This window comes from Solea solea, chromosome 3 (genome assembly GCF_958295425.1).
Source record: "Solea solea chromosome 3, fSolSol10.1, whole genome shotgun sequence".
Lineage (NCBI taxonomy): Eukaryota > Metazoa > Chordata > Actinopteri > Pleuronectiformes > Soleidae > Solea > Solea solea.
This window is the reverse complement of record NC_081136.1, coordinates 4,226,155-4,242,583: the sequence shown is the minus strand read 5'-3', so window position 1 is coordinate 4,242,583 and position 16,429 is coordinate 4,226,155. Positions and strand designations below refer to the sequence as shown.

Here is a 16,429-nt window from a genome sequence, read left to right as displayed (position 1 = left end):
AAAGATGACAAAAGACGTGCAAATGGAAGATAATGGATAGAAAGACAGAAAGACACCTGTTTCAAGGGTAGATCATGGCCAAGTGGAAGGGAATTGTGATTGTAGACAGAGGGTTCCCGATTCAAACCCCAGCGACAGTGTTTACTTGTGTAAAAAGGATGGTCAACAGGATGTGTTAGATAACAAACACATTTAAGCCTTTGTGAAAAAACCTAAATATATCTTAAATTTCCATTGGATTTTTCCTTTGACGCCACAGAAACCGGTCTTCTCCCTGATAAGTGTGAGTGTGACCATCAAATATAATTTTTAATTAATTTTTTATAATAAAATTTAGGAGAATTCTGCTTTTGTATACATTTTTTTGATTTTTAATGTTTAAAATTCAAGTCGAAATACAAAGTGACACAAAGAGTGGACACTTTAATGATGTCATATCAGCTGTGTGTGTGTGTGTGTGTCAGCAGTATCAGATACAGAGGGTTGTTTGTGTGCGTGCAGTCGTGCATAAACGGCGTCGCTAATTTGGAAGCAGAAAGTAGATGCCATAGATCAGGGGTATGTACACACACACACACACACACACACACACACACACACTCAGCATGACTGTAACAGTTGTAGGTGCAGAGCTAACGGTGAACCCAGCGACTCCTGTAGACCTGAATCTGAGGTAAGACTGGAACCTTCTCTGTCTTTTATTTTGAAAGGCTTCAATGACAGATTAAAAAAATAAATGATCAGAAACAATGAGATGAAACACAACTTCAAACACCACTTTCAAATTGTACTATTCATTTTAAATAAATAGTTTTTTGGGTTTAATCCTGAAGTTAATAATCCATGTTTTCAGTATAAATACTTTTTTCTCTAAGCTAAAAATCTATGTCTTCAATTTAATCTGAAAATGAATATCCAATTTTGGGGTTAATCCCTAAATTTGAAATCCATGTTGACAGATGGTTTAATCTTGATATTATTTCATATTTTCTTTTTAATCCTGTAGTTGAAAATTAACCTTCGGGTTCAATCCTTAAAATAAAATAAAAAAATCTGCTTTAAATTGTCGGGTTTAATCCTTAAATTTAAAAAACAACAACATATTGTCAGGTTTAAATAATCCTTAAAATAAAGATGTTTATTGAAGTTAAAACATTTTTTGGTTTAATCTGAAGTTAAATATCCTTTTGAGGAGTTAATCCTTAAATAAAAAACAAAACAAAAACATGTTGTCAGGTTTAAAAATCAAGATGTTTTCTTTTTAATCCTGAAGTAAATAAATCCATGTTTTCAGTTTGATCCGGAAGTTGAATATCAATTTTTGGGTTTAATCTACAAATCCTGGAGAAAAACCCATGTTGATGGTTTAATCCTTCCTTTTGCTCTGGAGTAAAGTGATCTTTTCATGCAGCCTCAGTAAAGGTCAAAGTTCAGGAGGAATTTGTAACAACAGGAAGTGTGTATGAAATTTATGAATATTTAAAAGACAACAAAGACTCGTCTGAACGATTGATTGATCAGATTACTTGTGTGCGAAAGATTAAGACGTTGAGTTATTAAAGAAAACGATCTATTATTGATAAGATTATGAAAGCCAATCATGACAGGTGAATTATTGATTAGGTCACATGACGCAGCTGCTGAATTTCCAGACAACCATCACAGGATAATCTGGCTCTGACGCCTTCATGTACAGGGAAATTTAATCTCTTCGAAATTATTCTGGTATTCTGTTTTTTTTTAAACGCAGATGTCGTGGCGTTCGTCTTTCCGATGCTCAAAGTTTCGTCAGGTTTTCGGAAAAGCGGCGACAAAAGAGCACAGCTATGACGGGGTCCCAATCACATGCAGTGTCCGTGACAACCACCACTGCTCAGCCAATCCCTGCTTCATCGCAGTGGTTACAGAGTGTGCTGTGGGCGGGTCCTTTTTAGTCCTGCCCATACATCATGTGCGTTGTTTTTGGTTTTTTCGTCCTTTGGATTTTTTTCTTTTGATTTCTTTTGATTAATGACGACAGTTGGCTAGCTCACTGCTAAAAGATAGCAAGGCTAACAGCTAGCTTGGTTAGCCTAAACTAACTATAAATGTGTTGTTGTTGTTTGAAAATAGAGAGCTAACATTGCTTAGCATCAAAACAGACTGACCTAGCTATTTTGGAACTGAGCCAGTACAGTAATATTAGCTAACTTTACTTAGCATCAAAACTGACTAAATGTGCAAATGTATTTACATTACAAATATTAATTTACACAACACTTTTTATTTTCTCCACCCCAGACTGGGAGGGTGGATCCTCAGCATCCCAGGGTGTGCGGTCACAGTGGGCGTGTCCTGGACATTAAGTGGAACCCGTTTGACGATCACTGTATTGCCTCGTGCTCGGAGGACTGTACCGTACGCACTGTCGTTTGAGGGTTTGTCTCATCTTTAAAGGGATAGTTCAGAGTTGTGAAGTGTGGTTGAATGAGGCACTGACACACAGCGCTGACAAAACTGATTTTCAACACTACGTGTCATTACCTCATACATCCAGACTTAAAAAAATACCCTCAACTGTCACTTCAAAGATTGGTCTCAGGTTCAAGTCATATTTGTAAATGTCATATAAATGAAGGTCCTCACAAGTTCAGGTCAATTAAAACTATTGTATGTATATAAATGCAGGTAAAAATCTGGGACATCCCCATCTGTGGCGTCCAACAGAACTTAACCAGGGCCAGAAAGACTCTGATTGGTCATTCCAGGAGGGTGGGGCTTATTGAGTGGCATCCAACAGCTGAAAACCTGCTGCTTAGCTCCGCCTACGACTACAAGGTAAAGAGCCCAATGGACTCTTGCATTAAGAAGTTTTTTTCTACTTGGACTGCTACTCCCTGCAGTAGCAAATCTGTCTATAACCCCTTCATTCAATCTGTGCTTCAGTAAATTTATGTAACTCAGCCTCAAAAACAGTCCTGCGTTTGTGACTCCCTGTCCCAGGTCTTCCTTTGGGACCTGTCTCAGGGCGGAGCAGTGGTCAGGTGCCCGGTGCGGGTGGTCCTGATGCCAATCTACCACCGCTACCCACCTGAGACACTGCTGCTGTCTGTCAGCTTCAACAGCGATGGAAGCAGGTTGGCGGTCTCATCCAAAGACAGGCGGGTTAGAGTCCTGGACCCACGCACTGGAAAGATTTTACAGGTGTGTTTACAGTTTTGTGTGGTTTAGTCTGATCTTTTGTGGAATACATACAGTATTTAATTTCCCTGCAGGTGTCCAGCAATAAGACCCACAGGGCCAGTAAGGTCTTATACATTGGAGAGTTGCTTCTGTCCACCGGTAGCTCACCATGGAACCACAGGCAGATCGTCATCTGGGATCCTGTAAGACACAACAAACATTGATCAGAATGAGTGACAATTGGTTAACAGCTACCCGCGGCTTGATAGGATTTTGTTGAAACTGATACTTATCCTTACCCTTGTTGACTCTATTCTCTAATTTGGTGATAATAAGGTCTAAACTTTGAGTTAGAGAGGTGTGAGATCCCTGGTAATGTTCTTCTTACCCCACCACCCGAGGGCAGTCTTCTATTTAAATCAGTGTGCTCCAGCATAGAGAATTACTCTAAATCTTTAACAATAAACTGTGATATCATCTTGCATTTTTGACTCCTAACCCTTCAAGCTGGTGCCAATTTTGATCTGTTCTTGATACCCATCCCTACCTGATGGTAACCTATTTAAAATGGTGTTATTTTCTCAGTGAATTACCTTGTTTCTTCCCTGTGGTTGACATCTACTCAGAAAAGGAAACAAAAAACATTTCATTGTGAAACACAAATTTGTTGCATCCTTCAAATTGAATGTGTTGTTTCGAAAGCAGGTAATCTCAATTTCTGTGCAGGGCGACCTATCGGAGCCTCTGTACGAAGAAGATTTGGACGGTTCCGCGGGAGTGCTCTTCCCGTTCTACGACCCAGACACACACATGCTCTACTTGGCTGGAAAGGTAATTCAAACAAACAAAACTCTTTTCATTTTCACGTTTGTTTTGGTTGCCGACTCAAGGCCTGTACATACACACACAGGAACAAAGAACAAAGTTATTTCTGGCCCGGACATTTCATGCTCAAGTGCAGAACTCCTTGGAGGTCCTCAAAAGGATTGAAGGACACCAAACGAGGGCTTCAAGAAAATAATGACATTATTCTTTTCTTGCAGCCCTGGCAGAGTATGTACAGGCCTTAAAAGGACATCTTACAAACCACTATTGTGCCAATAACTATCGAGATTATCATTTCAAACTCCCCAACACTAATATCTGTGGTGCTTTTTGTGCTGCAGGGCGATGGCAACATCCGCTACTATGAGCTGAGTGCCGAAAAACCTTACATTAGCTTCTTGACAGAGTACAGATCCGTTCTGCCACAGAAAGGACTTGGTAAGATGATACAAAATTCCAACCTCTCAGGTTTTTAGATTTACCACTTGAGCATATTACCATTTCTTTTGAGGAAAACATCAAGCTAGCTGTTTGAGAAAAATACCCATTTCAGGCACAACACCTCTAATGAGTTAATACTTGCTTCAGAAAAGTTGCTTATTTAAGAAAAAACTAATGCTAGAATAACTGTACAACTCATAGCTAGCAGCTGTTCAGTGTGTCAGAACTAATTCGATTAGCTAGGTTACCTTACCGTTAATTCCAGCTAGCTGTTTTGAAAGCTGGCAATTTTAGCTAAAGACTACAGTGGGATGAACACTGACCTTTATAAATAAAGAGGCACTTTGTTTTAATGGACTTCCGTTTTTTGGAGTTTGTTCATGGCTAGCAATGTCCTTTGTCCTGACTTCCACTCAGGAGTGATGCCAAAACGCGGCCTGGACGTGAGCGCCTGTGAGGTTTTCCGATTTTATCGTCTGATTGCAGTCAAAGACCTGGTAGAGCCGCTGTCAGTGATCGTACCAAGGAAAGAGGTGGGGACGAAATTCACCGCACCTCATTCATGTGATGCATTATTTATTCATGTCACAGAAGGAAAACAATAAAGACGGAAGGACAAGTTGTTCTTGTCTCTCCTCAGTCTGGGATTTTCCAGGAGGATCTTTATCCGATGACAGCTGGAAACCAGGCAGCCATGACGGCTCAGGAGTGGCTGTCAGGGATTAACAGGGGTCAGTAGCTCATTAGTGCCTATGAACCAAAAATGGTTGATGGATTGGTGACCTGACTTCTGGCACGGATCACAAAATCCTTTGTCTTTTTCAGGCCCGGTGCTGATGTCCTTGAATCCAGGGAGTCAAGTAGCCAATCCTTACCCAGAAACCCCTGCTGAGAAGGGGCTGGTGAGGCAGCTAAGCAACCTCAGGTTCCAGAGGAGCCCAGGTGTCAGTACGCGCCTGGACTTTATAGAAGAGGTAGAACTGTTAATCTGGTCTTTTAGCTTGAAGAGATAAAATAATTCTACCTTGGTTGGACTATTTCTGAAAAATGATTGTAAATGATTTGAGCCAGTCAGTGGCTGTTTTGTAAAAGTACGTTCAATTTACGGCGGAAGTCGGAACTGGGAGTGATGTCACCTCTGAGTTGACCCAATCCAGTTAAGAAGTCGGGGGAAAAAAACATGAAAGCCAACATATCTTGGGCTCATTATTGTTAGCCATTGTTAGCGATACTAGTCAATAACAACATAATTACCAACAACTTAAACTTAACAACTTCGAAATCTGACTTGAGGGGGGGGTTCCATTTAAAATGTCCGATTCTGACTTCCGACTACAACAGGAATGTACCATAAACCGGATGATCTTTTCTCTTGAGGCGTTCCTTGAGGAGCAGCTATCTTACCAGGACGCTAAATACCCCCGAGACGTGAGCGATCTTTTGGGGTGGCAGCCAGACGAGACCCAGATCCCGCTGTGGATGTACTGCTGCACGCCACACTGCTGTGAACCTGCAGAGAGACCTCCACCTACGTCTGAAAGCGAGGTGTGAGGAGTGATGACAACTAAAGCCAGAGTCCCATTTCAACTTGTTCTGCCAAGAATCTCATTTAAAATTTCTGCATGTTTCAGCTCCTTCAAGCGTTTTACAGGCAACAAGACGAAATCAAAGGCCTGAGGGAACAACTGAACCAGAAAGAAGTCAGTATTAATCAACTAACACACAAGTTCCACCCCCTCAGGCTGGCTAATCACATCACATTTAAGTATACAGTGTTTAAATGGAGCTCAGGGATGTCTGAATTCCTAAAAATCAAATTAGGGCCCAGGCACTCACAGAGTTCCACATACTGAACATTGGTGAAAATGGAATGGAATGAAAAAATTTGGGAAATACATGTGGTGCGAAATGGCTCAGTAGCGCCCCCAAATGTGAAACCCGGTAAGACAAGCTGGAACAAAGTTGCACCAAATTCGACCAAATCCAAACGAACAAAAAAGTTGATTGTGACCATGGCCACAACTCAACAGGAAGTCAGCCATTTTGAATTTTGGCGATCATGGTGATGGTAAATGAACAAACTCGTCTCGAGTACGTAAATCGTAACAATATAAAAAAAATGCGCCAATTTGTACTGGACATCGAAATTTTGGCAAATTTCGACCATCCGCCAAGAAACAGGAGGTGCCCTATAATTTTGCCTTACATTGACCGATCAGCTCTGTACTGGAGTTAAGAGACCTGGACATAAAATATCTGCACATGAAACCTGAGTCAAAGGCATAGCGCCACATGCTGGCAGCGTACTTTTTCATTGTAAAATTTTGGCAGTTACTTAAATATGTGCATAAAAATGACTAAATAAACTTCCACATGATGACCGAACAATGTTGCCAACAGCTTTAAAAGTCTTTAAGTTACAGAACTAGGATGAATGATTTTGGTGACGTGGAGTTTCTGCTCCATAGGTGAGAATCTCTCAACTGGAGGTGGAGACGAAAAACACCAGAAACAACCCGAGAGCCACTTTCTGACGCCACCAGAACCAGATCTCACACAGTTATGTGTCAATGAACCAAATTACTACACTGGACCAATTAAAGACTGACATTTCTACACGCATGTATTTCTGCTCCACACATCATTTGTGTTTGTACTTAAATACAAACCGGTTTTTATTTGGAAAACAATCATGCCATGGTGACGAAAATGTTTTGTCATTCATCGGGCCATCAATGATTATTTTCATAATTTGTGAATCTGTCAATTACTTTCTTGATTAACTGATTAGTGGTTTAGTCCATAAAATGTCCTGAAACCAAAATTTCTCTGTTGTACGGAGCAAAAAAAACCCATTCACATTAGGAAGCTGAAATATCAAGAGTCTTAATGAGTGTTTATCACAATTATCACAATAGTTGACAATTTAGTCATTGCTTAATCATTGCAACTCAACCAATTTCTCAATGAATCGCAGACTTGATATTTTTTTATGCACTTTTTGTGTTTACAATAAATGTGGATGAACAGGTTTTTTGAGAAGCATGAGTGGGCAGGATTCTTTTTTAAAGATCCGTTTTTAAATAAATACACATTTACATTGACAGGGTGGCGAGAACCGCACATAAAAAAACGCACAAAAAAAATCACAAGTACGACCCCTGTCAATTTGTATCTGTGTTTTTTATCGAGAGTTCGTAAATTGAACTTTGAGACGGAGACAAAAGGCAAGAGAAGAGAGGCCAGGAGCAAAATGTTAAGATTTTATTTACAAAGTCCTTTTTGTTTGTTTTTTGTTTAACTTACAGATCGTAAAAAAAAAAAACACAAAAAACACAAATTCAACTAGTCAGTGAGTGAAATAACTGGAGAGAGAGCGAGAAAGTCCCCAGACAACGATACAAAATTAAACAAAAATGTCCTTTGAAAAAATATCTTTTAAAAAGCTCTGAGAGAGTGAGAGAGAGAGAGAGACAGAGAGAGAAAGAGCGAGAGAGACTTTGCCCTGAGCACGCTCGGCCGTGGGGAGGGGGGAGGAGTCAGGCTTCTGCAGTGAAACTTGACATGACACAAACGCCACTGCTGGTTCAGTCCCGCAGTGATGACATCACATGGGGGGCAGAGTTTGCACAGAAACGACCCAAACCTATTTTTTTTTAATCTATTGTGGGATTATTATTTTTTTGCGTAATTACGCGAGGGTCGACTTTCCGAAATCGTAAACAAAACAAACAAAAATGTCGAAAGGCTGTAAATTTGATGACAAAAGTAAAACTTGTGAGAAACTTGTCAACAGCACACGGAGCTGAAATTCAAATTCCCATCATGCATTTCTCTGGCGTTCGCAGACTCCACTTCCCCGCGATGCCACGTCTTCGGAAGCTCGACGTAATAAATGACTGCAGCTTGATGATTTTTAAAAAATGTCGCATGTTTGTGTCACGGATTCCGAATCGAGAACCCGATAAATTTACCAGTCTGCTGCTGTTTGCAACAATCAATGAACCAATAATCAGGTTGAATAATCAGCAGATTAATCAACAATGTAAATACCTTCAAATTCAAGGGTCTTGTGGCTCGAGTTAATCAGAGATTATTTTCAGATTTACGGGGCAAATAGAGTCGCGTTCTATTTCGCGCAGTTTTCCAGTTAACGGAGGCCGCGACGATTTGGGACAAAAGTGCAGTGGGAGGAGCCAGAATGAGACGTAGCGTGGGAGTCGGCCGAGTGGAGGAGGGAAGGAAGCAGGTGGGTCATCGGGGCGGGAGGGGTTTACAGGGAGCGCCGTGGGTCACTCGTCGTCATCGTCGTCTTCGTCCTCGGGATCCCTCTTCCTCTTCTCTCCTTTGGCCGGAGACGAGTCTTCGTCTGTTGAGGAAAAGATCGGACGTCAATTTGATCAAATTTAAGATTAAAGACTATTTACAAACAGGCATACATTGATAAAATTAGAAATATATTATATAGAAATAATAAAAACGACTACGTTATGTCATAATCGATAAATCCGATCTTCATTACAAAGTCCACTAAGGATCTGAAGACACCCACTAACGTGTAGCTCTTATGCATTAGACAAATTAAAACATGACGCGTCGCTACTGACCATCATCATCCTCGTCTTCCTCCTCGTCGTCCTCATCTTCCTCACTGTCCACGTCTCCGTTCACCTCGCCGTCCTATGGAGACAAGTTCACGTCAAAACCATCTACGAGACAGACGGAACCGGAGGAGCGACTACAGGTGAAAAAACAAAGACTCACTTCGTCATCGGCACTGTCATCATCCTCATCATCCTCTTCTGCCACAACGTCCTCCTCGTCTTCATCTTCCTCCTCCTCAATATCCTCTGATTCGCCCTCTGGAAAACAGGAAGATAAATACACAAACACGTGTTTGTTTGTTTACGTTCAACAGGAAACAGCAGTTTTTAAATGCAACGCATCACAAATGTTATTGTTTTTTTCAGTCACGATAATTACAATTAAAAAACGACCAGGACTGTGAAAAGAACCATACAGGCCACCGTACACCCGAGAACACAGCTCCAAATGTTCAGGACTTCTCAACATTGCTCAAGGAAGCTGCGGTTGCTTCCTGTGCCCACTGGGGGGAGCCAATCACACGCCATATATGAGTACGTTTAGTGGCCTGAAATTTCACATATGACATCCAGTGGTCGGGGTTTGAAGGTTCTGGACATCACTTGAAAGTAGCCGTTATTCTACCGTGTCCACTGGGTGGCACCAAAGACAGGCCACAAAACACAAAGCATTTACTAAAAGTAGGTGATGTTAAAAAGTGGTGCTCACCTTCTTCGTCCTCATCCTCCACACCATCTACCTCTCCGTCCGAGTCGGACGCCTCGCAGTCATCGATGTCGTAGCCGTCCAGGTAGGTGAGCTGGGGGAGGAGCTTAAAGATGGACTCCCTGTAGTCGGTCAAGTTGGTCACTTCGCAGTTGAACAGGTCGAGACTTTTCAGCTGCGGCAACTTTTTCTGTAGATGACACACACGCTCGGCGTTAAACGGAGACAAACTCAAGAAGATTGGGGGCGTTTTCTGTCCAACGTCTGAAGAACGCAGCAGGAAGTGTCGAGCTGGAGGAGGCAGCTCGACACTGGAGGAGAGTGTTCAGAATTCAGAGCAGCAGAAAATGTCCAGAAAACTGGGTCCAGACATTTCCTGGAGTTTGTAATTCACATATGAAGGAAACAGACTGGATTCATTCACCTGCTCTTACATATTCTGGATGATTCCGACATTCTCCTGCTGCATTCTTCATGTGTGAACCACAAAAAAAACCCAGCTCAATATTTTACGTGACGTTCATGTTATTATTATTATTATTATTGATATAAAAGGTTTGCTCCACCCACCAGGGGCTCCAGGGTGCTGATGTCTTTGAACTTGTTCCCGCTGAGGTTGAGATGCGTCAGGTTCACGAGCCGCTCTGCCAGAACCTCCAGACCTCCCGATATCCTGTTGTCGCTGAGCTCCAACTGCAGACAGACCACAACAGAAGACATGTTCCGTTTATCAGCATGCAAAAAAAAAAAAACACAAAAAAAAACACCCAACCCCTCAACTGAAGTCACCTGCGCGACATACGTACGCCTTTGTGAGCTCACCTTTTTCAGTTTGTCCAGTTTGGGCAGGTCTGCAGCGCTGGTCAGGCCAACGTTGATGAGACTCAGCAGCTCTAGGTTAGAGAACTCCTCTGTGATGCCCTCAATCTTTCCTTCACTGGAGCGACAGTTGTCCAGGACCAGCTCCTGGACCTGAGGAGAGGACGGGTTAATAATCCACTCAAATAAAGCAGGTCTGTCCAGCAGAGGAACACCTTAAATGCCTGATTTAGCTGAATTAGCATCATACCTACATTTCTATCTATGGTATGTGCTATATTAAAATAAACAATGCCCACTTACTTTAGCATCAGCTAGACAGCAAAAACACACAATGTATTTATATGATTAAATTAAATCATATAAACATTTTATTAATCAGGCTGATTTAAACAGCATCCTTTCTGTCATGTTAGTCGGTGAAAGTCGCAATGTAAACTAGTGCTGTAATGTAACTAAGTACATATACTTCGCACATACTTCGTTACTGTACTTAAAGTACACGATTCACATATCAGTACTTTGTTAATTATTTATTATATTTATTTATTATTAATATATATTTTTTTCTTTTACTTGTTACAACCAAATAAAATCAGAAGACGAAGAGTTGGTAATGGTCTGTGTTTATATAGAGATTTTCTAATCTTGATGAGCTGCTTTAAACTACAGTCTTCACCCATTCACACACTGCCATATGGGGTTAAGTGTCTTGCTCAAGGACACATGTAGACTAGCAGAGCCAGGAATTGAACACACAACCCTTCAGGCCCTACCACTGAGCTACGTTGGCTCATTCCTAACTTTTCACTTACATAATACTTTTACTTCTAAACCTTAAGTACATTTTACATCAGAAAACTACTACTAAGTACAGTAAATGTCATAATTTGAGACGTTTACTTAATACTATATATATAAAAAAAAAAATTACTTCAACACTACTACCAAAGTCATTTTCTGGTAAGATACTTGTACTTTTACCCAAGTGTCCCTTTGAGGTACTTTATACAAGACTGATGAAAACATTAATATTCACATGTTGACAAGCAAAACATTAGGACACCACAGAGGAGGCGGGTTACTGTAAAGGACCCGTTTCATATTCGAACGGGTCCCAGTCGAGTCGAGACTGTTTGTAAACTAACGACACACGTGACGCTGCAGCTAGGTTAGCCCACCTGCTAGCTCTCCGGGACTTTCCCTCCCCCGTTAAGTGACCCTACAACACGATACCCTACCGGTGAACACCGAATTTGTTTCCCTTGGTTCGATGGACTGTACCAGGAGAACGTTTTACGCACCACATCAACTTATTTGGGCTCTTTAGCGAGCTAGCGTGAAGCTAGCTACTGGCTACGCGCCTTCAGCACACGGGCTTCGACTAATCCCCGGAGAGGCGCTGATATTTACTACGTTCGCGATTTAATATAATTGTATTAATTTGTGTTTGCGCCCATAGCCGAAAACGGAAATGTGGGGTTTATAAATAAAATTCCAACACAGTGTTTGCAACGCAAAATAAACAATTGCTTCTTTTTTCACTCGTAATACGTGTTTATATCGACGTCGTAACGAGCCATTTCTGCTTACTTCCATGGACCTACTACTCTGTTATTTCTCTCACACACACACTAAACCACCATTGACAATTAAACATGCCACTGTAAAATACAGGCTTGTTTATCGTTATAATACCGTCACAAACCACACATTAATTCGTCGTATAACTTCGATGTAACGAGATTCCAGAGATTAGTCGGGGCCCGGGGACACAAGGGTGCTCGTCACACATGTTCCGTATGTTTTTACGTCGGGTTTCCCGTGTACATTTTTAAAAGGAATTACGTTCAATCAACGCGAGTAAACGATGAATAAAACGACAAAGGCAAAAAACAGTGAACTGCTGAACAGTGAAGACACGCAGTGGTTTATCGGACACAAAGATTCTCACAGCGCGGAATCTAGGCGCTGAAATTACGATTTTTAACTCAACTTGTTCAAATTGAGTCACATGGTCCATTCAGTAATTGCAGTTTGCCTGCGATGCGCAAACACACACATTTCGACTCTTATCGGCAGCGGCAGACTCCCTGCCATGTGCTCGCCACCACCCCTCCTCCTCCTCCTCCTGCGGCCGGTCAAGTTTACACCTCCGATAAACAACCACATAAACCCGGTTCCTCACCTCCGCCGGTGACCGGTGCCTCAGCTCCAGCGAGACCCTCTTCTTCATGTCCATCTTCCTCTGATTTCTGCCACGGTTCGGCTCGAGTAAGCTGCGAAAAATCTTGTTTCTGCGCGACCCCGTCTTCACTATCAACACGCGGAACCAGTGTGAAGGGAGCGATAATGACAACGCGACACTTCCGACACAGGGTTTCAAAATAAAACTCACAGAGGAAACGTCAGCGGCACTGAAAGATTCACCCATTATGTGAAAGTAAAAGTGGCTTTGATGCCAAACCGAAAAAAAGTCGTACTTACAAGTCGAGTCAAAATGACGAGTTAAAAGCAATCGTTGTTGAATTCAATATACGAAATAACGATATACTATTCCGCAAAATTTTATATTTTAAGTGATTTCTCTGGTGAAAAAGAAAAATTATGGCGGAATCAGTCATAAAAAAGACGATATTAGGTACTCGTTTAAAATCGACGTAAAAACCCGAACTCTGACACGATTTGGTTTTATTTCGAAGGGTAATCATATTACATCCGGGAAGTGTGCGTCGTGTTTTGTCAAACTTCAAGAGCGAGGACTGAGACGTTCTCGTGTCGTAGAGAAGTGGGTCATCGCCGTTTGTTGCGTTCAAATGTCGTCAGAAATATCACAATCGTGATATTCCACGTGCACAATGAAAAATAAACATTTTGTGCTTTAAAAAAATAATACTTTCACGATACAAATAAAAGTATCGCTACTATTGTTGGAAATTATATAGTTGACCATTGGGTAGTTTTATTTTCAAGAAGAATATCTATTATTTAATTACCTTTTTTTTTGCTAACAGCTACATTCGTGGAACTCGATTTACCCACAAATACATATAATATAAATATAATCATGTGTATTCAAGTTAGTCACTATTCAGATACTTCATGTTTGTGCAAAATGTTTCCTGTTTGATGTGCAAAAGTGGAAACATTCCGAGTTTTTGAGAGGCACTTGAAAGCATCAAGTGTTTATGTGTAAAAGGAGGGAAATGGAAGCAGGAAGGAAACGAGGCTCTTCAGCGCCGATGCCGGCGTTTAAGGTGCATTACACGGATACAGAACAGCCATAAATCAATGCTTTTATTGATACTGCTTCGATTAGCACATAAGACGGTTGAACACAGAGGTAAATAGTGTAGAGATTTTTTCCCCGAGTCATGTTCCCTCATTTGGACTGACGTCTATGGCGAGTATTTGAATGGCTTTGTTTCTGGGATAAGGATGTTTCTTTTTTCCCCCTTTTCCTTTATGTCATGATAACTATTTGTTTACAACGTCATTTGTTTGCAATGTATCACACTCGCCTTATTGTCACATTTAAATAAGACAAAAATAACCATTTACTCAGCTAATTTAGCAAAGTTAGCCAAAAACATTTGATCTCCACGGTGGCTGAAAAATAAACAATGCTGTGCAGTGCCAAATATAATTAGCTAACACCTACTATGGGATAGCTGTGAATCAGAAAATGCTAGCTAATAGGCCAGATAGCACAGTTAGCATTTCTGTTTCCTACTTTTTCTATAGCAAAGTAAGAAGAAATGTTAAATATATAAAAATAGCCACACTCCAACTGTCCTTAGATGCTAATGAACACTCCGTTACTGTACGATGAGGAACATCGTAGGAGACGGAGCTAATTCTTTATTGTTGTTACATCATAGGTCATCTTCACAACAAGAAGTTATACATACAGTGGTCTGAGGTTACATCATCATCATCCAAATACGAGGAGAGCAACAGTTAGTTAATATCACAGCTAAGTTTTTGCCATTGACCACACAACCCTAGCCCCAAACCCCACCCCTCATATAGTCCCCACATATCATATACCAATGTACTGACAATCGTCAATTACACCACTGGTGCCTAACCCATGAGTCAGACACAGGAATAAATAAATAAATAAAAAGACATATAAATAAAGTATATAAATAAATAAATAAACTGCATGGGTCACAAACACACGTGTAGCTCATCAGAAGATGCCAGGTTCATCGGCAGAGGGTGATTCTCTAGTGGTCTACCCCATTGCGGACATCAGTGCGAAGCTCAAAATGTGTGACATCGCGGACCGAATGTTTCAAATTCGTGCTGTGGCTAGAATAATACGCTGGATTGGAATAGAATGTGGGATCATGTGTGGAATTCGAAATGTGGCTTTTAACATTATTAATGTGTTTTTCTTATATGAAATGTAAGTAGTATGTTTCATTGGTTAAGTTTTTGAAATAAATTTAACATCCTCTTGAAAGCTAACGTTTATGAAACAAATGAAGTACAGACAAAACTCTTAACCAGTTCACAAATCCAAATACACAGAAAATACTGCGAGAAGTGGACTTCTATGTTTTCACAGAATTACATACAAGCCAATAGAGTCGCCCCCTGGTGGACATTCAAGATAATACAGCTTTTAGACACATCCACATTGCTTCACTCTCCTATAAACATCTGCCTATGGTTGACAGTGAACCGCGTAAAGTGATGTGAACACTGAAAAATCCCTCACTGAGGTCAGAATACATGTCGCCATAGAGATCAGATCGAACAGAAAAAGACATGAGCAAAAAAAGAAAGAAGAACATTTTCTAAGAAAGTTCCATAAAGTCTTAAAGCACTTTGTCATTTGAAGGAGAGAAATACTGTACGTATTAAGCTAATATAAACACACAATAAAGCCACTGGAGGAGAATCGGGATGACAAAGGACAAAAGCATGCAGCTCACACACACTCACACACTCCATTTTGTGTCCATTTTACCTTTCAACAGGTAAATTATTACTATGGTCAATTCAAAGGTGAAAAAGGTGTGTGTCCACACTAGCACACCGGAAAGGGTGTAAACAGGAAGTAGTTGGTTGCTTAGTAACAGAAAAACAAGAGTAGGGCTTTGTGTTTGTGTTTGTTTTGTTTTGAGTGACAGCGAAGTGTAACTGTTACCGACAGGAAATGTTCGCGACACATCCGCTGCTGGTCATCGAGTCATGACTGATTAGAACCAATCATGACAAGAATGTGGGTGTCGCCATCACTGTTTTCAAAAATCTATCTGTCCACACTAACACAAAATGCCACAGTTTTCAAAATACAGGTCAGCTTCTGAAACCCTGCAATGAAACACATCACTTTTCATAAGTCAGTTTCTGTCTGTTTCCGTCTCAGTTTCTGTCCATCCACACTAAAGTCAGTTTTTGGTTCGTCCACACTGAATTACAACATGACATTTTCAAAAATAAAGTCAGCTCTTTCCATTTTCATCTCAGTTTCTTTAAGTCCACACTAAAGTCAGTTTTGTGTCCATCCACACTAAAAAAGAGGTTTTCAAATAAAAGTCTGTATTTGTCTCAGTTTCTGTCTACGCTAAAAGACAAAGTTTAGGTGTTCAAAATAAAAGTCCCACTTCCTTTTTGTTCATACTAAAACATATCCCCGTTTTTCAAAAATACGTATCTGCCACTGTGGTTTAAACAGTGTTTTGTTTTGATTTTATAAAGAAGCTGATCGTTCACACTGTAGACGGCAGTATTATAATGGCAGTGATCAATACTTTAATTGATAAAAAAGCTTTTAACGTCAGTCTCAGAGTGTGAACACTGCTAATGGACACATTACTTTAGCTGTTGTATAAGTCCCAGTAAATACATGACGCAG

The 16,429-nt window shown here is 40.7% G+C and overlaps 2 protein-coding genes across 2 annotated transcripts; one reads left to right on the top strand and one right to left on the bottom strand.

Moving 5' to 3' along the window:
- The first annotated feature begins 1,750 nt into the window (after positions 1 to 1,750).
- LOC131455876 (coronin-2B-like) lies at positions 1,751 to 7,016 on the top strand. Its single transcript, XM_058623724.1, has 13 exons — positions 1,751 to 1,951; positions 2,281 to 2,397; positions 2,668 to 2,817; positions 2,983 to 3,183; positions 3,255 to 3,365; positions 3,889 to 3,993; positions 4,329 to 4,425; positions 4,846 to 4,961; positions 5,069 to 5,159; positions 5,254 to 5,402; positions 5,806 to 5,973; positions 6,060 to 6,128; positions 6,897 to 7,016. Exons 1-13 carry the CDS (start codon positions 1,751 to 1,753, stop codon positions 6,960 to 6,962), a joined length of 1,641 nt encoding a protein of 546 aa, XP_058479707.1. The 3' UTR covers positions 6,963 to 7,016.
- A 661-nt stretch (positions 7,017 to 7,677) lies between these two features.
- Positions 7,678 to 12,914, bottom strand: LOC131455849 (acidic leucine-rich nuclear phosphoprotein 32 family member B-like). Its single transcript, XM_058623688.1, has 7 exons — positions 12,746 to 12,914; positions 10,561 to 10,710; positions 10,309 to 10,431; positions 9,742 to 9,928; positions 9,193 to 9,290; positions 9,036 to 9,108; positions 7,678 to 8,797 (listed from the first exon to the last, which is right to left on the bottom strand). The coding sequence occupies exons 1-7, from the start codon at positions 12,797 to 12,799 to the stop codon at positions 8,721 to 8,723; spliced, it is 762 nt and encodes a 253-aa protein (XP_058479671.1). The 5' UTR covers positions 12,800 to 12,914; the 3' UTR covers positions 7,678 to 8,720.
- Positions 12,915 to 16,429: the final 3,515 nt, after the last annotated feature.

Bases quoted from the DNA above. Each gene is read 5' to 3' on its own strand.
- LOC131455876 (XM_058623724.1), top strand. From the start codon at position 1,751: ATGTCGTGGCGTTCGTCTTTCCGATGCTCAAAGTTTCGTCAGGTTTTC. The intron at 1,952-2,280 runs GTGCGTTGTTTT...TCTCCACCCCAG, and splicing joins TAGTCCTGCCCATACATCAT to ACTGGGAGGGTGGATCCTCA. The intron at 2,818-2,982 runs GTAAAGAGCCCA...TCCCTGTCCCAG, and splicing joins GCTCCGCCTACGACTACAAG to GTCTTCCTTTGGGACCTGTC.
- LOC131455849 (XM_058623688.1), bottom strand. From the start codon at position 12,799: ATGGACATGAAGAAGAGGGTCTCGCTGGAGCTGAGGCACCGGTCACCG. The intron at 9,929-10,308 runs GTGGGTGGAGCA...TGTCATCTACAG, and splicing joins TCAGCACCCTGGAGCCCCTG to AAAAAGTTGCCGCAGCTGAA. The intron at 8,798-9,035 runs GTCAGTAGCGAC...TTTCCTCAACAG, and splicing joins GGAAGACGAGGATGATGATG to ACGAAGACTCGTCTCCGGCC.